This window comes from Anser brachyrhynchus (assembly GCF_964034855.1).
Source record: "Anser brachyrhynchus genome assembly, chromosome: 5".
Taxonomy (NCBI): domain Eukaryota; kingdom Metazoa; phylum Chordata; class Aves; order Anseriformes; family Anatidae; genus Anser; species Anser brachyrhynchus.
Window position 1 is genome coordinate 5,458,748 of NC_137699.1, and position 25,048 is coordinate 5,483,795.

Consider the following 25,048-nt stretch of genomic DNA (forward strand, 5'->3'; position numbering starts at 1 on the left):
CAGCAACTACCCTGACTGCTTTATCAATTCCAAGGCAACACAGAGTTAAGGCATACAAAAAGTATATCAGCTATTGTGTACTAAGTTCTTTTCAACCAGGTATACGTACTTTGACATGAAACTATGGTTCTCAGTTCTGTTTTTACTGTAAGAGGGTTTTTATCAGCTTATTTGTATTCAGAGGTTAAATCTCATACTTGTGAAGTGCTGAGATTATTTACATGTGTACTACTCAGACTGATTAAAATATCCTGCTGGTGTGTGCACGTATGTATACACACCCTTTCATATATACAAATTTATAAATGCATACAGCTTTTAGAAAAACCATAACCTCTTTGAAATGTACTTCTGCTTAGATGCCATGGTTATATGATAAATAATGGCTAAATTGTAAGTTCTTAAATTGATGGAGTGCCAGTAATAAATAGATCAAAGACTTCCCAATGCTAGTGTCCATGAATACTAAACAATGGTATTTCCTATTCTGTAACGAGTGCCATGGTTCTGATCCATAAAGCTTGAATTTTTTTGCCTGCCTACAGGCACGCACAGGCTCACAGAGCAGATGTGAAGTCACAAGTCTCTAGTGTAATTCATGCTCCAGTTCAGCAACTGTCAGGGTATGTAGAAGACAAGTCCGTGACTAACGCAGCCAAGAAATTCCTGAGAGAATGATTGTTAACTGTTCTGAGAAACTCTTCCTCTGGGTTATTATCCCATAGAGAGAGAGACAGTGGGTCTTAGCCATCTTAACCAAACAAACAGCTCTGAGAAACTAAACATATTCCCTCTGAGATTACAGAAAATAAAAAAAAAAATAAAAATAAAAAAACAGCATTTTATGTTAAAAGCAGTTAGAAGCACACACGATACTGTCAGTGAAGCACTTGGACTTCTTCCTGCTTTATGCATCAGATCAGAGTTTCCATACTCCCAAAGGAAACCAAGCATCAGCTGAATAAAAGAGAAAGTCCCATTTACCCTACAATTATCTTTTCATAGCTGGTTTGATTGAACAGGAGCGAGGCATGGGCACATGCAGCAACTATTACAGCCACCAGAAAACAATGCAGTGGCAACTCAAATGGGCAGCTGTTTTAATGTTTTATGTCTGGGACACTCTGCTCATAAAAGCCAAAGGAACCAAAAGGGAAGTTGCCTCAAATCTGTGTAGCGTTGTCCAACTCTTTGAGCTAGCTGACAAATGAAAGATGTGATTTAGTCCCAGGGCACTAAAAGGCAGAAATAAAGCAAATAACTACCTGACTAATGGTGTAAGATCATTTTGAGATTTCAGAAGTGTCAGTCTCGTTTTTCTAACACCACCTCCTTCCATAGCCATCTCGACATAGGGTAAACATGCAACGTAACAGTTTCTTACATATATGTGAAGTAATTTCCTCAGCTGCCTCTCGTGCATTTTAAGCTGTATCCAAGCAAATAAAGCTAAGAAGCAAGGCTACAACTCAACTGTTGGTACTCCCACAGATTTCTCAGCTCAGTCTTCTGTGCTCCTTTTCTTTCTGGAAAAAAAACCTGTCAGGAAAAGTATTTCTCATCTCTACCATCTAAGTTTTCCATGTTGTTTCTTACGTGCCAAGACAGTGATTAGCACTATTGAACACTGGTTGCAGGCTGCAGTTCGTTGTTGGTGCATTACTGTGGCTTTGTTTGCTGGTACATAGCATCGGAGCATCCCTTAAGAGAACATTTGATAGCATCACTCTTCTGAATTGTCATACAGTGCAGATGGTCGCAGAATGTAGGCAAGTGGGAGCCAGAGCAGGAGGAGGAGTACATCCTGCTTCTATTTCTCCTCTAGTGCTAATCTTGCTGCATTTGGATTAGGCTTTTGGTTAGGATGTCTACAGCTCTGGGTGGATGCACCCAAAGATCTAACAAGGGAAATACAATGGAGCAGCTGCACTCGGCAGCATTACAACCACCAAGTGACCAGATTTGCATATAAAAACCCAGTAAAAGGTTACTGCAGCTCACACTACTGACAATTCCCTCCTCTGCAAAGCAAATTTGCTTTCGAATTCCCCATGGTTGGCATTTTGTTGCAAATGGCTCTGTTATGAAAAGATCAACTGAAATCTATATACTTCAGCTGATTAACTATTATTACAGCGTACAAACCTGCAAACAAAGAGGACGACTTCTTCCATTTGGCATATATGATTTTATTTCTAGATTAGTTGGGAGAGTTACAGTGTTACAATGTTGAAAACTTGAACATGTGTACCCTGCCAGACAACATCATTGGCATACTGGAACAATACTGTGAATAAAACAAAGGAAGTCAACATAATTGTTTATCTCCATACAAATACAGACTTCTCAGGAATGTAATTGTTATTCTCCTGTGTTACAGAAAGGAGGGCTTCCAAATGTTGAAATGGCAAGACTTCAGCAGGAATTTGATATGCTAAAGAACTTTAAATTTTAGCTCTCATTAGTCCAGATAAGAAAAATCTAAACACACTATGAAAAATGGTATACAAACTGGCAGATCCGAGGAAGGAAGAAGAACTGTTACATTTCCAGGGAGACACCTTGACAATATAAAGAAATGACTACATCTACAACTGTAATCAGACTTATTTAAACTCAGGTAAATATAGATGTTATGGTCTGGAGGAAGTTACTTAAACAGAAAACAGTAACGAACGGTGAAATGTTACTCTTACTGACTGCAAATTTATTTGTGTGTAGACTCACTGAGAACGAAGTACTTAAGTACAGATTGTGAACCAGACTGAAATTTTCCACCCTTGACTATATGAGGGATTAATTTTTACCACCAACACAATACTTGGTACCATAACTGACAACACATAATGATGTTATCTGGACTACTTGCTAGCTATTTACTTTGCTGGTAGAGAAGACTCTTTATACCATAGAAGCATCACCAAAATTAATCCATATAATGCTCACACTCCTGGTATAACTGGTATAGAAGCCCTTCTACAGGCAGGATTTTCATAATCAAAACAACTCACAATTGGGCAACAGAAACAGACATTAAGAGAGCTACAAGGATATCAGTGAGAACAGAAATTACTCATATACGTCCCCACTTCCCCATGGAAAATCACTATGTACAGAGTAAAAATATAAGCTTTCTCACACCCAAACTGGCCTGTGAACGTGTAATCACAAATGTTGCATGTGGGAACAGACATCTGTGTTCCATCTTCATTTGTCATTTTGGTGTTTATTTCTGGGAAAACTGGAAGATAATTTTCAAAATTTGTCTTCCCAAAATAAAGAAAAATTGATTTTGAGTTCTCACAGATGCAGTTATGCTTACTGTCTGTCCTTCTCAGTGCGCTTACAATTTCTTTGTGTATGTCTACAAAATGATTTGAAATTACTCAAATTACCTGAAGAACATGAAGTCTCTAGTTCAACTTCCAGATCTGACTGTTCACATTTCTTTCAAATAAAAATGCATTTTATGTGGCTGTTGATATCCTATTAATTTTCAGAGCAGCAGGTGTCTGCAGGAAAAAGACTATTTCTTAAGTGTAACCTTCCGTACTTTAAAAAAATGTCCTAAAAAAAGGGAAACAGATGCTGTTAGCGGTAGTACAGTTTTTTGTCTTTCTGGCAAGCACAATTTTATTTAACTAGATCTCAGTTGGACAATCTTGATTTGTATTGTTAGTAACAATTGAGAAGACCACAAATACCACATGCAAATAAGATATCTTACCCTGGTTTTCTAGAGATCTATGACTACTTACAGCTATTAAAGTACAGAGAAAACATACATAGTAAATTGAGTTTGTAAAGCAAGGATAATTTTAGGCCAAATCCCTAATTTAGTGACAAATTAGTGTAGGTAAGCTTCAGTGAAAACCAAAGAGTTGTGAACACTTGTTCAGAAGCACACTGTCGTACGATACAAAAGCAAACTTGTTCTTTGGACAAGCCTTAACGATGAAGTAATTACTTATTTATGAATTCACAAAGCCACAGCAGTGGTCCACAGATAAGAAAAAAATACTAGATTAATCCTAATTGCTTAGGCAGGGCCTATTCATTTTATAGTCTTGCGTATGATAAACCAATCCTGTAGAGGACCTCCAAGGGATATTACAAATACTCTTTTTTAAATTTATTTTTTAATAGGACAGGCATGGCAAAAGCCCAAAGAACACTCCAGCATGCCAGGAACAAAAGCAGAGTGTGGCATGCAATTCATCGGCAGGCACATGCTGGAAAAACAATACAGCCTCAAAATGGACAATCATGTTAACCCAGGGCTGGCTATTCACCATGAGGGGACACTGCAGTGCCTACAGCTGCAGGAGGTACCCTTGTCTGTACACTGGTGCACTGCCTTCAAAAACCTTTTTGTGTGTGTTCGGACTGACTGTTGATGAGGGATTAGTAGGGCTAAATATACAAGATATAATAACAAAAAATAATAACAGTTATTTTCTGACTCGTTAGCTTAAACAATTTTACAGCAGTCTTCAGTCGGTATTAGCCAGTAAAACTGTGTACAGGGTTACAGCAACTCATAATAGGTATTCTACACAGAACAAGATTCAGGGTTAACTAGAAAACTTTTCCTCTACCATTTTCCTTCGTAGTAAGGATATCTTGAAATCTTTTCTTTCAATCAAACTAGAAAACATTGGTCTTGCTTTTGAAGCTTTATTCAAAGTAAGGCAAGTTGTATCAACTTGATACCTATATCAGACTATGTCACGGTGTCTTGTTTCATACCTACGCAGATTATCTTTAAAAATAGACTCCGTGAATGTCGCCAATTGCCAAGACAGACAAGTCACTTAGCCCTTTTGAAAATTTTACACTTAGGTTGATTTAGTCCAGGATAGTAACTGCAATCTAATTTAAAATCCCCCTCCCCCCCAAAAAAGGAAATGAACAAAAACCCAGCAATCAAACAACAACAAAAATAAAAAAATCCCATCACAGAATTAAATGTTTGGGTTTGATGAAGAATGCTTATGGGCATTTGTGTCTTCCTATTATGATTCATGGCATCATAGTAAACTACCAACCAATTTCTCAAAAAAATAAAAATAATAATACTAATTTGAGATTCACCATTTTAAGAACTCTGGGAACCACTGCTGTAATGCATGACAGCTACTTATGATTAACTAATTAACAACCATGTGATGAAGAAGGTTATGTAGTCCATAGGAAATAAATACTTAAGGCATTATCTGTCCAATAAAAAGCAAACTGTATAAACTGCTGTTACTAGCCTTTTGATCACCAGACAAAGAAAGCTTATGCACTTACATTTCATCATCATATTCCTTTGGAGGTGACACTGCAATGACTAAGTCAATCCAATCCTGCAACAAAAAAGCACAAGCACATGTGTGCTGCTAAATGTTCCTCTTAGAGGTGGTTAACGGACTACTATGGAATAGCAGATAGATAACCAGAAAAGCAATCTGTTCCTGGAAAACCACAAGGAACAGGTCTCTATAAAATATTTGTATAGGAACACAGTTTCAAGATTGAGCTGTTTGATTTCTATCCTGAAATTAAAGAAAAATCCACTGATCTTGCAATAAGCTTTAAAAAAACAGCCATTCTAAGTAGCATACTGTATTTGGTCATCATAGTAATTAATACAGTTCTTGCCGAGAAGACACTCATTCTAGCTTAAGTGCTGTGTCATTTGTACATTAAGAAATCAAAGATTAGATAAGCTATTATCAAAGTTCCTATCAGCTTCCAAGTCAGTTTCAGTATTAGAGATTCTACAGATAAATGTACTATACACACTCAGACTGCAATGTGTTTAAATACAAATCTTGACATGTGGCTAAATGCCATAAACTTTCAGAGTAAATTACAGGCATGATTTTCAGAGCTGCTGTATACCATCATTTGCTGCAGATTTCAACTCACTTGGGTGGCATGGCACACCCATACTTTTGATGTTTCCAACCTTGTTTCTATTCATGAGACAATGTCATGAAAGACAAGAGTACATCATGAAAGTTATAGGGAGAATGAAAAAGTATTCCCGTGTACTTACCCCACCCATGTTCCAAGCCTTTGCTAGAGTTGCTTGTGCTTCTGCCAGCCTGCTGTCAATTAATATCTTGCCATTTACAGCCAGTATTTCATCTCCTTTCACTATGCCTCCTGGTGACAGACCAACACATTATACGTACATGTAACCAAAATAAGTTCTGTGACAGACTTCTCTGATGCAGTACTGAGTATAATGAAAAGCATCCTAACTAGATGTGAAGGCTTACACTGAATTTTGACGTAGACAAGAAGGTTTGCTACAGGCAAAGGCAAAAGGAATTTTTAGGTGGGCATGGACGAGTCACTCTAATCTTCTCTTATTGATTATGAGCTGTAAGAATGTTCAGTAAGATTTTCTGTAGTAGCAGTTTGCCAGTCCGTGTAATCCACCTATATTCCCCATAAACTGTGGTTAATTGTAGTCTGTTACCACTATGAAAACGGCAGCGTTACTTAAATACCTGAATGTCTAAGTGGCATTTGTCAAGGGTTTGCAGGACTGTCATTCCTTTTCAAAAGCATGTGTAACGTTTAGTTCTCAGAACTGGTTTTGATTTGCTAATCTGGAATGAAGGACAATCAGGTAACTGGAACTGGATTTGGGGAGGGGACAACACATATGATAAGGGGACAGCCCACAATAGTCACAAGTCAAAGAGAAACCAAGCACTTGAAATAAGCAATTGTGGCTAAGATGTTTTCACAGCAAGGATGACTTCAACTTAGCTGTGGTTGGGACAAGGTCAAAGAAAACAACCTAAGGAGATACTGTCCTGTCCATCTACCTGGTCATCACCAGGGTTCTCAAGGTAAGGATGAGACTGGCTCCCAGGAGAAAAGCCTGGATGTGCTGGCATATTCTCGTGGCTTCTAGAGCTAAGCTGTAAGCCAGAATGCTCTGGCTTTTAGTTAGATTTTGTGAGTAAAGCCAGATGTTTTACAAAACAAATTACTATTGAAAGTAGCATTAAGAACAAAGCTAAGCAATAGCTTATGTTCTAGTAACTGCTTTGCACATGGAAATCCTCTAAATGTAATTGTTTTGGAAATCAGAAATAATGGAGACCAGATTTAGGTTTCCTGAATTAACAAAACCAGCATTTTTTGATATCTGACTAAAAAAGGGGGAGTCCTTAATAAGAGAACAGCTCTACGTTTTTGGGTCACATTACTGAAACTTTGGCTATGATGAAAATACAGCAGGGTTGACTATTTCTTCTTAAACATTGTCAATAATTACGTAAATTTTATAAATTTAAGCAGCACTCTTCAAACCATGAGCCTCTCTTTGAGGTGCCCTTAGAGCTGAGACAGAACTTGGCTGCCTCGGGCAATCTAACTGTGCTTCCCAGTACCAGCAACAACTGCAAAGTCAGCCAAGAACTCAGCCACTGGAAGATGCCATTTTGCAGCAGCATTCAAGATCCCCATTGTTACTCACCATGCTTGTCTGCAGCACCACCCTCATAGATGGCAGAGACTACTATCTTTCCAATGGGAGAATCAATTCCTCCCTCAACTGCAAGGTCTAATGATCCTTCCTATTAAACAAGAATTTCAGTTCAGAAAAGGCTGTTAATTCTTCCCATCAACAGGAACTTAATCTTTCATTCTTCCCAGTAGATGTATCCATACATGAGATGATTACATCAACCCTCTAAATATAAATAGATAATATAGTACTTACCTTTTTAATGCGTAATAGCCGTACATCTTTTCCCATAATCTGCTCAGGGGTAAACTGTGAAAAGAAAATGGTTATTCATTTCCATGTTGGAAACATAAAACAATTAACCTCATCTATGTAGATTGCAGGTGAAAAGGGACCCTTCCCTCCTCTAAAATAGTGTTAGAGGAAGAGCTGAACACTAGCTCATCCTTTCACGTAAGGAAGCTCCCTTTCAACAGGGCTAGAAGAAACAAATGGTCAAGTCCCAGCAAAACATGAAGCAAGAATGTTACCCCCTCCCAGCCCCCAAAATCAAGAACGTGTTTCTTTTTCCTAGTGTATTTTATATTAAACTGAGACATATCTTAATTCTCTCCTTACCATTGAATGTGGATCAAAGTCTTCCAAATATTTCTGGAAGCCCTGAGAATAAAACAATACTCAGTTGTAGAAACATTAGGCTCATGTACATGCTTAACATAAAAGCTCAATTTTAGTTATTAGTGAGAAAACATAACTCTGTAAGCTAGGAAAGAAGATTATAAAGGCAGAAAAACACAGAAAGGTAGCAGAGAGTCCATCCTGACAGTCAGAAGACATGTTAAGTCCTTACAATACATTAGCAGTTTGAACTGGCCATACTATGGAGCAATTTTGAGGAACAGTTTACTACTCTACCAGTTCAGCAGTTCCTCTCCACACCTGACAGAAAGGGACAAATCTACCACAGACAGGTATGTTCTGCCATGCTCTTCTGAGCAACCTTTCTTGGGACTACCACCATGTGTTGGGTACTATTAAAACAGGCAGAAGTGACAGACTCTGACTGGCATGTCACCAACACTGCTCCATGGTGTCTAGGTTGTAGGACCAGACTCTTTAGAAACCCTTCTCACCTCCTGTCTGTGGAGTTTCAGGAGGTTGACTCCATATCACAAGCAAAGGACAAAAAATGATATTTTTTTCATGTGGTTCTGTTGGGAGCTGAGAGTCCACATCTTATTTAGCATTTAAATAAGGTTTGCCTGCACTGCATTTGTTAACTGCCAACTTTGAGTTACTAAATAAATGGGAATTTCATCACAGACTTCAGTAAGAGTAGAATTTCATCTTGGGGGAAAAAACAATCATTCATGAATTTGGGAAGTATATCAATATTATGAGCACTATCACTACAACTGCAAGAGAAACATTTTACAATAAAGAACACCCTAAACAACTAATAGTTTGAACACATGAATTTGTATTGATCTCTGGAATGATGGCTGAAGTAGACATAAATGGTCTCAGAGCAAACAACTTAGAGAAAAAAACTCTAATCTCAGCCAAGTCACTAATTCATTATGTAATCTAAAGCAAGTCATTGAACTCTTTGTCCCAGGTCACCCTCATGAAAAACAGATGTTGCCCTTGAAGAAAATTTTCCTGGGAAAACCATTTTTTAAACAAGAAAAAAACAAAAACCCCACAACAAAAAAACCTGCAAAGAAATGATATGATCTGAATCCAGTAAGCGTACAAATACAGCCATAATAGAATGAACACGTCCTCTGAATGGCAGCAAATCTTCCCAGAAAGGAGCATCAGAAATTCACAGAGTAGAGAGTGTGCACCAAGCAGCAGCTAATGAACCAAGCAACATGGAATGGAAAGCATGGGGCTGATCCGACTTTCCACTGCTCAGCACATCTCAGGGAAACAGTACAGAACACTCTTGATTTACAATAACGTTCATAGGACTGCACATTAGTAGAATATGGAACATTAAAACATTTGGCTGCAGTGAAACAACTATCTGTCCGGACTTCTAGATGGAAGCTGAAGCTAATACTTTGGGGTGGGAAACAAAACGAAAAGAAAATAAAACACCTAAGCCAATGGCACAGCTTACTGAAGTTTCTGGCATCAACAGTCAATAACAAACGTGACCTGACCAAAATAAACCGAAAAGAAGAATTAAAACATACTAATATTCAGTTTCAATTGAATAGTTTCCAAGTTTGATTTGCTGTCTGAGTCAAATCTAGTTTTCCTTTCTGACACAAGCCTCCAGCTTATGCAGCCTGAGTTACTTCCTCAACGGTGGATCTGTACATAGAAATCCACCTTCTCAAATGGAGCCCTGCACACTTGAAGGATCCTATTGAAGTAAGACAGCATATATCTGTTTGTCTGTGGGAGTTTTATGTGGACTAATGGAAGCTTAAAATATTTGACATTTTGCCAGCATTTTTGTATTAATTTGACTACACCTACAAAACAGGCCTAATTCATGATTTTCAGTAGGATACATTATGGTTAACCTTGAAGTTGTCAAAAATCATCTTGTATTTTCCTTCTTATGTATAACTATTTCACTTGTCTAGAAAAGATGCCTACAAAATGATTTTATTATTTGACCAATGTTAAATATCAAGAAAAACTCAAACTAAACAGTAAGAGAAGAAAAAATTCATTATTAATCTTCATGTTTTACCACTGTGAGCTCACAATTGTGCCCCAGCATTTTCACATAACATGACAACACATCTAGGTTAGCTTGCTTTCACACAGGAACTGGCACATTTAACAGCAACAGAGAAATCAGGCACACTGTTCACTTCAAGGGACAATCTCTTAAACCACAGAACAGTCAACCAAAGAGGGAGAATGAAAGCACACCACTACGCCTGTTCAAACTTGCATAGAGGAAAGCTATAAAAGTAGCAATATGGTAGAAAAATCCTACACAACATGAGGAAAGGCTACGTGCATAGGTACTTTCCACCATCAGTTCCTCTGATTTCCTACCAATTACTATGTTATGATAATAGCTTTATTTGTTAAGCTAAAACTATTTTATTACAGAAAACATTGCAACTGGAAGTTAACAGACAAAAAAAACTAGGAATAGCGAAAAAATTGCCCAGTCTCAGATCGGTTATCAATATAATACGATCTTAAATATTGCACGAACCACATAAGTAGCTTCAAGATGTTTCAATCTGGAGGACTTACTATCCTCTCATTATTCATCCGCCTAGGCTAGCAGGCGCCACATGCACACACTGAAAGTTTACCAAGACTAGCAGTTTTCATGCACTAGGGCTGTTTTATATCCTCTGTTTTAGAAACTCAGCAACAGGATTAGGAAGAAAACCTACACTCAGTGAAAACACAAGTACCACACAAAACACGGAAAATATTATTTTACTTGTTTTTTGTTAGATCTAAATGACGAATTGTAAACCACCATCCTTTTAAACATCTCTTGTGGCTGCAAAAGAAAGAAAATTGCCAAACCAAATATTATGTTCTTGTTGTAAATAAATAACATCTAATCATAAATAATCTCACTGCTTTTCTTTTCTTGTTTCAGGACTAAATCACACTTGAATTTTTTAATACTTGTTCCCTACACCATTTCAAAATGAGAGCACACACAGTGAAATGATAACAAATACAAAGAGGAAAGAATTCTAAAGGAACTACATAAGTAATTCTCATTTCCATACCACAAGATTTCTTAAAGATAATTTCCATGACTCATTTTATCCCTAATTTCTAGAGAATTGTGCCGTGATTTCCGCTGCATGATTCTGAAAAATTAATTGAAAAAATATGGACAAAATGCTAGACCAATGATTTCCAAAGTATCAAAACCTCATGATATATGTACGTTATAACAATAACATTTTTTTTCTCCTACTAGTAGATTTCCTATACTGAAGGGTGAATTATAATACACTAAATTCCTTTTGAAGTTGATGAGCCAAAAGGTTATGTGTATTGGGTTTATTCTGAAACAAGCAATTACTTAAGTATCAATTACTAGAACAGGTTCATTCTACTAAAAACTATCCTACTGAATTTATTTGACTAATTTATTTATGAGTGGTCTTACTTCAGTTTCTTTCAATTTGGATAGCTACAAGAAAGTTCAGAATATCAATAATTGCTGCAACTTATTTTATTGTATTGGGCTTTAGTAATTTTAATCCCATAGAGTCTTTTTTTTAATGTTTATTAATAAAATGGTTGTATTATAGTTTGGAATCACTTGAAATACAGAACATCATGTTAAAAAGATTTCTAAAAATAAAATAAGCTAGAAAACCAAAAAGAAACAAAATAGAGAGCACTCTGGCCTCCTCTCAAAACACTGCATTGAATCTAATAACTTATTTGAGTCTTCTCATACAAGAATGTCTTCTTACATACTGAACTATGGCGTTTACATTTCCTGACTCAACTCGCTTTAAAACAAATGACTATCCATCATTTTCATTCATGATTCTATCAGTGGCATGTATCCATAACCATTACTTGGAAAAACATGAATACTCATGAATTAATAACAAATTTGTGGTCTGCGTGTACTTAAAAACTGAGCTAGGAATCAAGTTTTTATCTTGAAGGATGTTTGGGCAAGTCTGGCAAGATCTCCAACAACACTGTTCAGCCCCTCTCCACCCACTCAGAAAAAAAATTATTTCCTTTTCAACACAGATGGTATAACTATTGGCAATAACTGAAATTTCTGATCACCACATTTTACTGCATAGTATTTAAGAATCTGTCTCATGTTCCTTGACTGCAGTCCTGCATAATCAAGTTTCATATCTTGCAAGAAAAATTTAAATATTCATTGTTCCTTTCAGAAATGTTGTATCCAACCACAAAGGAGGAGAGGAGGGAAACTTTAGCAGCAGCACCTGCATCAAAGCCTTCTCATTCACACAGCAGGACATTTGTGATAGTTGGGAGAGCAGATACTAGTATTCGTGTTGGTTTTGCCTCTCTGAAAACCCCATCACGAAATCATAGTGATCCTCTCCTGTTCTCTGAACCAAAACTTAGTTAGCTTTGCCATGAGCATGTTGCAAGTCACTCCAAATACTGCAAAGCCACAAAGTTCACACTGATTTTGACCCAGAGGAGCTCTGTGCATTCAAGACCACACAAGGCTTAATTCTCACCCATTATTTCCCTATTTATAAGAGAGAATAATTTCATTTTAATTAATTGTTAGAAGACCTCAGAATCCTGGCCTGAGTTCAGTTAATATAAAGACTTAAGTAACAACGGAGACTTCAATGCTTCTGTTTAGCCTGACTACCTTTCAGACAACAGGATTATTTTTTTTTTAAACCTATTCTTGTATTTTTATTTTTATGCATATTATATAGTAAAGAGGATTCATGCAAAACAACATCAATGAAAGTCTTACTCCACATACTACTGTGGCTTCCTCTGCAGCCAGAATGAATAACCTTTACAACATTAAGTCATAAATGGAGTTAAGAGGTAACAGGTCTGCAAAAAACAAATTGTAGACTGATGTTTCTCTCAATCCTAACAGAATATTCCTCCCAGTGAAATTTGTAATCTTCCAGCTAACATAAGGCAGGTGAGGAACCAAGATGACCAAGATGATTGATATCTGAAACATTTTAGCAGTCTTGTGGTTTGGAAAATGTGCATGCATAACATATCAGAAGAAATTTCCCTGTGGAGATGAATCTTATTGCTAGTTTTTCAAACTAACTGTAAGCAGTAACAATAAACGGCAACAATTCCAATTTGTACCAAGACTACCTGATAACAAACACAAACATCTCACCAAATTTTTCCATACTATTCAATATCTGTGTATCAGATATTTATTTTCTAAAGTTTGGTTATATTAACTGTAGACTATGATTTTTACTCTTTTTATTCCTCCTCTAAGAAATTCCAAATTGCAGAGATAATGAATTACTCATTACAATCAAAATGAGAATTCCTTGTACACAACTGAAGGAAATAACTAGATAGATCCTGAATTTTTTTCAGCTCCTGTACCTACCTTCTCTCGAGCAACTTAAAGAACCTGCTTTCATTTATCTTTTCAATACATTTATAATAGAGAAGTTTCAAGACAAGTATGTCTGTGGAAAAAACAATAACTAGATATTGGTTGAATCTTTTCAAACTCTATCTGGGAAAGTAGAGCAACAATTATGTAAATAAACAAAAAAATCCATCACGCTTTAATGGAATACAGCTAGGAATACTGTGCCCACCGTTTATTGTCAGATATAGCACAAGCCTTTAATTAAATAAATGAAATGCAAATGTGATGTTTTCCACCATGTAGAAAGCTTATGATACAATATACCACCTTACTCTTATAACCATATATGTATGTACATGTCTACACATATGCATATAACTTACAACTCTAATTGTAACAGAGTAAGTCATGTTTACGCTTAAGAGTAATGTTATAACTGATAGACCAATTATTAGTTATCTTAGATGAATTTTCAGGCTGTCATTTGGGACTTATCACCTGCCAGAGCAGTATTTCCTTCTTTTCAGGAAGCCATAGCTCACCTTCCCTCATAAAAAAAATATTGAAAATGCTATATGGTTGGTCCAAGAATATTTAGCCTAAGAGTTTCTTATTCACTTACATTTGAAACAGGTACGGGGAAAAAAAGAAGACAGAATCTGACTGTAAGTCAACTTTGCAGTAATACTACATGATGAGTTTCTTGATATAACTTATATTACAAGTTTATTGATACTGATATAAGATATAATGACATAAGTTTTCGCTCTGGAAAGAAAAGAATGAGATCCACAGATACATTTCAAGTTCATGACTATTTACAAACGACAAATTCAACATCATAAACTTTTTACTATTTCACTTCTGACAAATGAATCAATGATTTATAAAAATGCAAACCAGCTCACAAATGAAAAAAATAAAATGTGCAGCCTCTCCTATGGAGAGTAAGATTCTAATACTGCTCTAGAATTATGCACCCCAGAACAAATACTGTCAGTTAGATTGACTTTTATATCATGAAAAGAATGAAAGACACCCTTTTGTACTTACCATTAGTGAACACTTGAAAATCTAAATGAATGTCAGCTAGCAGAAAATGAGACAAGCACTGCCTCTTTGAGAAGTCAACAACAAATCCCACAGTACCGTAGCATTCAGAAAAACAAAACCACACACTAAAAGGCTTACCAGGACTAAAAGGCTTACCAGGGCCTCAGATTTGATTGTTGGCCTGACCATAAAGTTTGGGTCAGGATGCAGCATGACTGGTTTAGAGACTATTGGTACCCCTGGATGTCGCTGGGTGGGTGGACTTGGAGCAAGTTGCTATAGGGGTTAATTTAAGAAAATTACAATTCACATCTTAATTTGTGCAAAAACAACATTTCACCAAGATGCTCCAATATAAATAATTTATGGTAATTAATTTAATGGTACTAAAACAACAAAAGACTTTTGTCTTTTTTAACTTTAAGGAATTTTTAACTAAGAGACTTACAAAGTCAGCAAATGAAAATATAATTTCTCTTGCATCCAAACAGTAGCTTTTTCCCCTTAAACTCTGGCTTCACCAGCAAGATTATGGAAAATTCTCGTCCCTGCTTTTGGCATTTATCCCATAAAGGCAATGAACTAAATGAGAAACTGCAGAAAAATGCTAAAACTGAGAGTAAGAAGAACGTGAACCTGAAATGAAATTGTAACCAGTGTCTAAATGGATTTATTTAATGTGAAATTCACCAGGACTGTAGTAATCAGCTTTCCACATAAGTAACTTCAAGATAACTTGCTTGGAGTTAAGAATAAGGGCTAGCTATGCTAATTACTTCCCCTTGACTCTGCAAAGTAAAGTTATCCAGAGCCATTTGAGATCTCACTATGCATCACGTACTAGCCATGAGTCTGATTCCATACTTCTTACTAAGTCAAAACTCCCACTGACGTCAAGCATAGTTGTATTCAAGTAAAGAGTTCAAAACTGAACCCTGTGGGTTTAGTTTCTGACTTAACCCCAGCAACTCTCAGCACACTCCTGTCAATGTTTCTCATAGGAAATGTGATCCGTTCCAGATATCATTCATATAGTACAAGCTGTATCTTCTGAAAGTATTTGAATCACTTCCAGTAAATTGGTTAAGCCATTTTTTAAACAGGGGAATGTGTGTGGTTGGGTTTTTTGTTGTTGTTTTGTTTGTGTGTGTATTTTGTTTGTTTCAACAAATTGAAGAAAAAAAGTTTTGGAACCAGGTCTTTGGAAGTCCCTGTGGACATCCGTCAATTAACGTTGTTCTCCCGTGCAAAATATATTGTTAAACTTTTTGATCTCAGAAGAACAAGAAGGTTCACAGATATCAACTTTGTTCAAGTCACACTGGAACTGGATGCTTTCTCCTGCAGTCGCACAATTTAGAGAGAGACTTCTAGAGTGCCTCAGAATGAGGAAAACTGACATCTGGCAATCCTGAATCAAAGTCACGGCAAACGGTTATCATGCAAATGATTCTTCTTCTCAGAAAAAAAGCCTGCTTTGTAGCACCTAGAATAAAGGTCAGTCTAGCTCCCTTTGTATGTCTTGACAGAAGAAGGCTTACATGTTTATGCTCTGAAACATACAGACTTAGCATGCAACATGCAAACTTTGACTGCATATGGCCAAAGGGCTGAAATATGAAGTCTTCAGATCATTATGAGTTGTTTCCACTACCTGGTATTAGGCATCTCGTAAAACAGCAGTGGATCCACTTATATGATTGCAAGTGCTGAACTTGAAATAAATTAGCCATGCAGAGTGAGAACCTTGACATTTCCTTTACATTAGCATTACATTGGAAGTTCATAAAACTACATTCATAATTAACAGTACGTGACATACCAGCGGACTGCTTGACACAGAAGATCCTTTTCCAACATGGGAGGTGTTTCTTACAACCTAAACAGTAGCAGTCTTAGTACTGGGTTCAGATACAATATATAGCTGCCAATAATTTTGAGAAACAGATCGGTTTACACCAGATATTTTAATAGCTAGTTGCCAAGAACATACTTGACAAGAAATTTCATTCCTTTTGTCAGGTATCTGTTAGAGTTGAATTTGAAATAAAATGATCTAGGGGAAAAAAAAAAAGTTAGAACCATAAAGATTTACAATTTTGAGTAATATTAGAAAAGTCTCTGTGGGACAACAAGTCTTCTTCAATGTTCACTTTGGCAGGCATAAATACAAGATCTTTTATTGCTGAAGTCAGATAAACTGTTTCTGTGCTGTTAAAAACTGACTTTTAAAAAGCAGCAAGTAGAAATTGTCCACCTTCTGATTTTACTACTACATCTGATACTTGCTTATAAACAAAGCAACTCTAGCTCAGTATTAATACTTTATTAAGAACTTAGTTCTTTCCTCATATACACTGCTAGTTATATTTAGTGAAAACTAGCTTATCATTATTGAAGGCTAGTTTTTTTATTATTTTATATTTTTATTAATTATTCTCCAATTATCTACCTTTAAAACAGCTGGCAATGAAAAACTATCAGAAACATATTGGAATATATGGGCTTGAGGTCAGATCCAGTATGGCAGTTCCTATATTACTTCTACAAATCTCAGCATTTTCTGCTCGCATTAGGAGAACATTTCTCCTCTGAATACTAGTGTTTTGTACACTTTTGTGTGGTATCACAGACATTTATTTTTATTTTTAAAATAACTAGGAAAACCTGTTATCTTTAAGAGCATCTGACATCTCCATTTCAATGGAGCTAGCATATTCTTGGCACTTCAGACATGTAAACCACATAAGATGAAGCACTATCAGAGGTCTACTTAGGTTTATAAGGAAAGATACATAGTTCATGTCAGGGCAATTATTCACAAAAATAATCTGCCAGTTTCCCCTAAAAAGTGAATAATCTGAATATCCTTTCCCACCACAAACAAAATATTGCAAAAGCTAAGTCTAGTATTTCCAAATAAACATGCATAAATAAATAAATAAATAAATATATTTAAATCCAATCCAGTCATGCAGAAAAACATGCAGGAAAGAAGTTGCCATATGCAACTCTCTTCTGCTGTTTGAAACAATCATAAGAATCTTTTGCTACACAAACTGGAGTATATGAATCCCACTACAGTGCTCAGCAAAGGGAATTATGAAGCACCAGCTGCCATTTCTCTCCTAAAACAAGATCTGGCACCAGATTTCTTATATTTGATTCTCTTTTGGACTGAGACTGTAAGATGGAGAAAGGTGTTTTTTCAAAGAAATCCAAAACTCGTGTCCATAAAAAGTCAGCAAACCTGAATTGCAGAAAGATTAGTAACACTAGTTCATTAAAAAGTATTTTACTGATATATTGTGTTGAGGTTTTAAAAGTTTGTGCTTGCAATTTCAACCTAATTTCCTTGGTCCAATCTTTTCACCTAACAAAGCTATTTGATAACATTTAAAACACTTTCATAATAGTGATATTTCACCAAAAAGATAATTTTCTCAAATTTAAGTATGAATCAGATTTGCTGCATGCCATTGCTTTTTTTATTTGGGGGGGGGGGGGGGGGGGGGGTGGTGTGTGTAGAATGGGACATGCAAGTCTGAATAGTCTTTTTAACCAATACATTCTGCCAAACATACTTGCATGTGGTGGGGTTGCAACGCATGCAGGGAGGACAGAGCAAACCCCTCTGGACTTGAATTATAAGCATTAATAAAACCGCCTCTGAAGTGCATTCAGTAAGCAGGAAATAAGGAAACCACCTCCCTCCTTTTAACATTGCATATGGCAGATGGGCAGATCCAATGGACCAAGTGAGTGATGGAGCAGGGAAGGGAGGCCAGGCAGGGGAAGGGTAGAGGCACATGCATCCAAACAGATAGTGAGGTCACCTGGGAAGCTGGTGGTACTGCCAGCGCCGGACCTCTTGAAAGTGGAACACTGGATGTGGGAAGTGGATGACCTGGTGATACAGGAGTAACAGCAGGCAGGGGTGGAGGTGGTGCCACTTGTTTGTCAACTTCATCTAAATTTATGTCATCAAGATCTGTAGTATGAAGCTGCAGGCCACCGGCAAACCGCCGCATTGATGTGGCAGAGGGAGATGCCGAAGGACGTCCACTTGCCAACTGCTCTCAAGAGAACAGAAATCTGCCTTAACAGTTCATCTGCCTGCAATTGCTCTGAAGAAATTAATGGCAAATCCTAGAACATCACTCAGCCTAACTGATCCTGCACCAAAAGCTCTTGCCTTCTTGCACACAGAATATACTTAAAAGTTTTCCTATGAAAGGAGAGGAAAGGGGATCAGTCTACAATAAGCATAACCAGATCTTAAGAGGGGCAACTAAATCTAAGCAGTTATCAAATACAGTTTTGGGTGCTATGGAGTTCAGATTGTCAGGAGGGTCTGAATCTTCTAATTTGTGTTAACACCAGACTCACAATGAGGCTAGCAAACTCCACAGTTTGAACAGAACAAGTAGCTCACCCCCCAAAAAAGTTAGGAGAAAGTGTCTGCAGGGCTAAGGAACGGTTGTACATATTAGAGTTGCGAACATTTGTTGTACATATTAGAGTTGCTAACATTTTCTTTAGATGCCTATCAGTGACCAGACTTAGGTATTTAGGAAAATCCAATTGACAGTCTCTTTGCTATTATGTAGACTCAGCCTGGGAAATATTAAAGATGAGCAGTTCTACAGATACATGCATCTTAGTCTCATCTGACAATACTTCCCCTGAGTGGATCTCTCTGCTGACATTTAGATCTCATCTGTCATACTCACCCTTTGGTGTTAAAAAGCATACATATTTCTTTGGCAGAGTACAACAGATCTGGAGTGCTGTTGTACCCAAGATGCAGATCAGGCCCAAAGGTAGTCTACTTGTATTTACCCCTCAGAAGCATTACATCTTTATGTTTTACTTCATGTTTAACTGCTTGGGTAGTTTTGTAGGAGAATTGCAATTGAAAAATATGTAATATAAAGAAGAATTGATGGAGCAAATACAGTGTTTGTCTCAAATCAAGGTAGAGCTCTGAACGATGACTTTAATCTACAATATTATCTCTTCCTTCTCAAGAAGGACAAAGATCTGGTAGAACCCAGGCAGACAAAGTTAAGCAGTGAGAAAAAAATCACCATTAACATTTCACTGTCCTGGTGACCTTCACTGAAGAACCAAATGGATCGAAGCCTAAGGCCAGGAAGAGCACAGGACCATCTGCTTTTTCAGGGCTGCTCCATATTGACCTGAAGGAAATTTGTCTAAGAGTGTTCCCAAAGGGTCCACTTTGTGGTTACAATTGCTTGGGGGCCCTGGGGGAATTCAGCAGATTGCAGTGTTCCTCTTGGAAGCAACTGTGCTTGGAAAAAAGCCAATGCAGCAGGACAGTGGGAAAGCCTCTCTCCACATGTAGAGCCACGTGGCTCTAAAGCACAATCACTATATGCCACTTCCTTCATTCGAGGGGACTATTTAAAATACAAAATAAAAACAAAACAAAACAAACAAACAAATGCACCCCTATTCTTTGGGACTTTTTTTTTTCCTTATCACTCTCTTAACCTGTCCCTTTATTAGTTATGATTGCATGCAATACAAGCAGGCATTCAAGAACTCATCATTAGTAATGTTCTTATTTGCATATAGCACTGAAAAAACACAGCTGGGAATTCTAGGTTGTTTGGTGGCACGTCCCACCAAGCCCTAACAGTGCTCACAAACTGATGAAGTTGTTAATTTTGTGGTGATAACATACTCAAATGGACAAACTAAAAACACTAGTATAGTGACCTTTATCAAATAACATCATCCCTGTAAGCTATGGGAACATCAATTGCTGACAGGTTGTTGTTTTTTTTTTTTTCCTCCCTCTTAGAATGAAGGCTGAGAGGGAAAGAGGAAGACAGGTTTTGGCTCAGTTCTGTCCAGTAAAAGCTGTTGTTTTTAAGAGAAAACTAGTGAGTTACTTTGAGATTACACAATATATAGAAAGCCAACTTTTTTTTTTTACCTCAGGAGACTCATTCTCCACAGAGGAAATCTGTTCTAACCGTGTCTGACAAAGTCTCTCCACCCAATGCTGCACCTTTTCTGATTCTTCCAGGTCTTCTCGTTCTGTTTCAGATACCTTAACCACATCATCAGTTCACAAAAAGAGATTAGAGGTATAGTGACAACACAAATGTTTCAAAAGTATGAGATGCCATTTAAATTATTTTAAAAATTAATTGTGCTTTTAAGAATGATTTCCTCTTATGCTGTCTTTTGTTAAGCTCATTACTACACACGGACACTCAATAAAAAGTATCCTCACTGAGACAAAAATTGACCACAGCAACAAACAAACATTTCAAAAACTCTGTTCCCAAGAAATGCATTTTTTCTACTCTTTATCATCTTTGATGTATGTCCTGGTTTCAGCTAGGATAGAGTTAATTTTCCTCCTAGTAGCTGGTAGGGTGCTATGTTTTGGATTAGGATGAGAAGAGCGCTGATAACATGCTGATGTTTTAATTGTTGCAGAGCAGTGCTTACACCAAGCCAAGGACTTTTCGGCTTCTCGCTCTGTCCTGCCAGCGGGCAGGCTGGGGGTGCAGCAGGAGCTGGGAGGGGACAGACCCAGGATAGCTGACCCAAACTGGCCGAAGGGGTATTCCATACCATCTGACGTCATGCTAAACAATATATAGGGGTGGCTGGCCGGGGTGGGGGGCCGGCTGCTCGGGGATAGGCTGGGCATCGGTCAGCAGGTGGTGAGCAATCACATTGTGCATCGCTTGTTTCGTACACATTATTATTATTATTGTTGTTATTATTATTTTCCTGTATTAAGAAACTGTCTTTATCTCAACTCACAGGCTTCACTTTCCCGTTTCTCTCCCCCATCCCAGAGAGGGAGGGGGGAAGGTGAGCGAACGGCTGTGTGGTGTTTAGCTGCCGACTGGGTTAAACCACAACAACATAATTAAATGAATGTCCTACCTCAGATACTTCCACTAAAGAGGCAGCTCATTTTCTTTCAATAGAATTTTGCACTTGAAAGGAGAATACAACATACCTCCTGCACAAGACGATTTATTTTCAGTTGCTTTTCCTTCTCCAGCATTCCTTCCTTTTCCTTGGCAAGTCTTTGCTCAAACTCCATTTCCTTTTTATTCTTCTTTTGTTCACAAAAACTGTCACTTTTTGACTTCTTTTGCTCTTTCCCTTTCTGGGATTTTTTTTTTAAATTAAATTTTTACATAAACTAAAAACACAGCAAACTTCAAGCTCAGTACATGAGTGCCTGCCTTGAAAACTGAATTACACTGCAAGTATGGGGCTAGTCTTTTAGAAGCAAATCTTAACTCAATTTCCCCAGCAATTTGCTGGAATTTCAACCTTATTTGGAGGGCTTGTACACAGTCATTAAAGTTACACAAGATCAGACGGTTCAACTTTTCCTCTGCAAAGCTACAACAGTAGGGCAGATAGGTCCACTACAAAACTTCAAATAGTCAAATAGTTTTGGTTAGATCTTGATTTATCATCTCTCTGTTCAGTCACTTTTACATTAATACAAGACTGACTGCTTACACGTGACAGATGCTCATGTATGCACAGAGGTGACCGTTTTATGATTAAAAAACCTTCATGCTTCATACATCCTAAACACAGCATTGCATGCCTTCATGCAAAAAATTAGGTGGAAAGGAAAGGCTTCAATCAGTGGAGCAACTAAATCACTCCCAGGAAAGAACCCTGCATCATGAAGACCAAACAGTCCCTATATCCAATACACAAAATCTACTCATGTGCATAACTAATATAGCACAACGCAACTCTAAAATTTTACACGTCTAATGCAACCAAATAGCAAAACTTCTTCATAGTCTTTTAGGAGCCTGTGTTCCTGTTGTTTTTGAAATATACCCTGCTCCTTATTTCTACTTTAACGATGTCACATTTCAGCTGCTCTCTCCAACTTGTACTATTAGGGCCTACTTCATGTTGAAAAGCCCATGTTCTCTTTGTTGTACTGAAAAAAATACAGAAGGGCAACAAGCCTGGCCGCTTATTGTCAATTACTGCCAATGCCCAAAGAGGCTAAGATTCAGGTTTGATCTTGCTCTGCTCATTATCATTAGCTAATGACTTTTCAAAGGGGTTTTTAGGAATTCAAAGCATGACCATGTTTTACCTTACATATCATTATTTGTCTTCCTCCCACCTTCTTTGTGTAACATTAATAACAAAGCAAACATTTTTCCTGGCAGCTACAAAAGTTACTTTCAGTCAAGAAAGTAATTAGAACTTTGTAGTATAGAGTTCAGGGATATGCTGTCTATTGCTTTGTGGTTAAGTGTTGCTATTGTTGAAAACCAATAATCTTTGGAAATAAAAAACTAAAATTGTCACACTTTCATCTTTTCACACTAATGTTTTAACATGAACATCATTCTGCTGGCATGTCTTATTCAAAGCTAATTAGTTTATACTTTAGTAGTGATTTTTGATATCATTTTATCCTCTAAAGAGTTGTAAGATACATTTAGGACTGTCTATGAAACATAACACCTGGCAGGTCAACCTGCTAGGTATCAACATTTGAAAAATTACTTTATATAAATGCGCACAAAGCAGTACATGTGCCAGAATGTTTCAGAACATCAGTGTTTATGAGACAAATCTTAGTTGCATTCACTGCATTCAGCTACTACAGGATGAGTCATCCTTTCCATCCATTTTCCCCATGGATTCTGTTCACGTCCCAAAGACATTTTAAGTAGGGAGTAAAATTTTGTTTTTCGTAGGTGCACAGAAAAAAATTGATTAGTAATTTGCAGTAGGATGATAATTCACCTTTTCCATATTTAAAAATATTTCTAAAAGCAAAAGATTAAAAATAAATCTTTTCAAGTTTCTAGTCGATACAGTGTAGTATAGCTCAACAGGAACTGTGATCGATCTTCATTACTATATGAAAAGTTATTTGGAGGCTCTGTAAACCGTGCTTGCCAGCAGCCATTGAGAAGATCACCTATTTGTGTGAAAAGGCTGAATTTTCATAATATATATTTTTATTTTTCAGATATAATTCCTAAGTTTACTGAATTTTACACGTTACAGATCCAGGATGATTTACAGTCACTAGCAGCACAAAATGTTAGAGTACACTGCTATTTCCTATGCTCTATTAATGTCAAAATAATAAATAATAAGGTCTATAAGATGCACTGAAAGAAATAAAGAGAATAAAGCAACAGTAGGAATAAAGTATTATTTGGAATTGAAGTAATGTGAAATCACAATGTTTTAGAGGCAACTCTTTAGATGAGAGGTATTCGATCAAGCTTAAAGCTTTTTTGTTGTTTTTGCTCAGTGTGTGATACACATGCCTGAAAGTCTTTTGCCTTCAGCCCTCCTCTCACCGGGATATTTGTATAATTGGGAAGCACATACTTCACTCCCATTGAATTTTTGCCTCTTATTGAGGCTTTTTTTCTTGTGAACATTATTCTGAGGATTTATGGAAAACATAAGAAATGCAATGTGCACTTGTGCTGAACACCTTCTGCGAAGTACACACAATTCCCATTGCAGCTGGCAGGACTTAAGAAGGTCAAAGTATTCAGAAGAAAAAATTCCAAAAAGTGTCTTAACTTGTGCACATGAAATGAAGAAGCATCTATCTCTAAGTAATGTCTGGTATATTCTAATGGAAGAGGAGAAAGAGAAGAAAAAAGGAATTAAAATGCAAATGCACAGCAAACAAGCTTACTTATCAAACTTTGTACCTTGCGGATTGTGGGAAATTTTCCTTCATACCGATAAAACCATCCAAAAGCTACAAAAAGGTAAAGGAAAAGTTTTTGGTTTTCTTCTTTAAAAAAAAAAAGTCAAGGACTGGTTCCTATCAATCCCTGCTGATATGCAACTGATTAAAATTTATTTGAAGGCACAACAAAGGTTCAATATTACATGACAAGATCTTAGATCACTTCTTGATCGATTGTGCTAGTACACTTAGTCACAAATAATCCTTATTTACTGATACACATACCTTATGTTAAGTGAAAAAAAATGCAATAAGTAAGCTTCGTATAGAACTATACAGCCATATGCATTGCTGAGGTCTCTATGGTCACAGTCTTACTTTACACTAGTTGTAACAAGCCGCCTCAAAATCAAACAGGTATTCAAACTCATTCAAGCTTGTGGCAGAACACAGTGGCATTTGAGTAGGAAAGAAAAGCTCCATTCCCTAGAATAAGCTAAGTAAAATCATACAAAATAATCCATTACCACAATTTTACATAATAAACACTAACAACACACACAGTTCCAAGTATAATCCATCTTTTCTTAGGATTGACACGTTTTGTATTCTTGTCAAGGTATCTCTAGAAAGCAGTGACAGCAATAGTATTGTAACATTTCATCATTTACCAAAGGACCACACATATTGCCCTACCTAGCAAATACAAATGATGGGTTCAGCATCAAGACTGACTGTCAGGAGGAAGTGAAAC

The 25,048-nt window shown here is 37.0% G+C and overlaps 2 protein-coding genes across 5 annotated transcripts in view; both read right to left on the reverse strand.

Moving 5' to 3' along the window:
* Positions 1–2,173: 2,173 nt before the first annotated feature.
* The window catches only part of LOC308196621 (harmonin-like), a gene marked incomplete at its 3' end in the record, with an annotated part of 45,077 nt that continues 22,202 nt past the window's right edge, over positions 2,174–25,048 (reverse strand). For 2 of the 4 annotated variants that reach the window (XM_080595870.1, XM_080595868.1), the window contains exons 16-21: positions 8,096–8,137; positions 7,733–7,786; positions 7,487–7,586; positions 6,047–6,156; positions 5,296–5,351; positions 2,174–3,567 (exon numbers count right to left, since the gene is read on the reverse strand). In XM_080595870.1, the coding sequence (XP_080451996.1) occupies positions 3,555–3,567; positions 5,296–5,351; positions 6,047–6,156; positions 7,487–7,586; positions 7,733–7,786; positions 8,096–8,137 (375 nt within the window). Of the gene's footprint in view, positions 3,568–3,598; positions 4,414–5,291; positions 5,352–6,046; positions 6,157–7,486; positions 7,587–7,732; positions 7,787–8,095; positions 8,138–25,048 lie in introns of those variants that run through there. The other 2 variants (XM_080595871.1, XM_080595869.1) reach the window with 2 other exon arrangements.
* Positions 8,153–25,005, reverse strand: LOC308196632 (harmonin-like). The gene is made up of 5 exons (XM_080595893.1): positions 21,595–25,005; positions 20,548–20,664; positions 18,419–18,655; positions 16,405–16,461; positions 8,153–14,858 (listed from the first exon to the last, which is right to left on the reverse strand). The coding sequence occupies exons 1-5, from the start codon at positions 21,679–21,681 to the stop codon at positions 14,619–14,621; spliced, it is 738 nt and encodes a 245-aa protein (XP_080452019.1). The 5' UTR covers positions 21,682–25,005; the 3' UTR covers positions 8,153–14,618.

Coding starts and splice junctions, on each gene's coding strand:
- LOC308196632 (XM_080595893.1), bottom strand. CDS start 21,681: ATGGAGTTTGAGCAAAGACTTGCCAAGGAAAAGGAAGGAATGCTGGAG. Junction 18,656..20,547: donor TGGAGAATGAGTCTCCTGAG/GTAAAAAAAAAA, acceptor TCTTGAGAGCAG/TTGGCAAGTGGACGTCCTTC. Junction 14,859..16,404: donor CTGTGTCAAGCAGTCCGCTG/GTATGTCACGTA, acceptor TAACCCCTATAG/CAACTTGCTCCAAGTCCACC.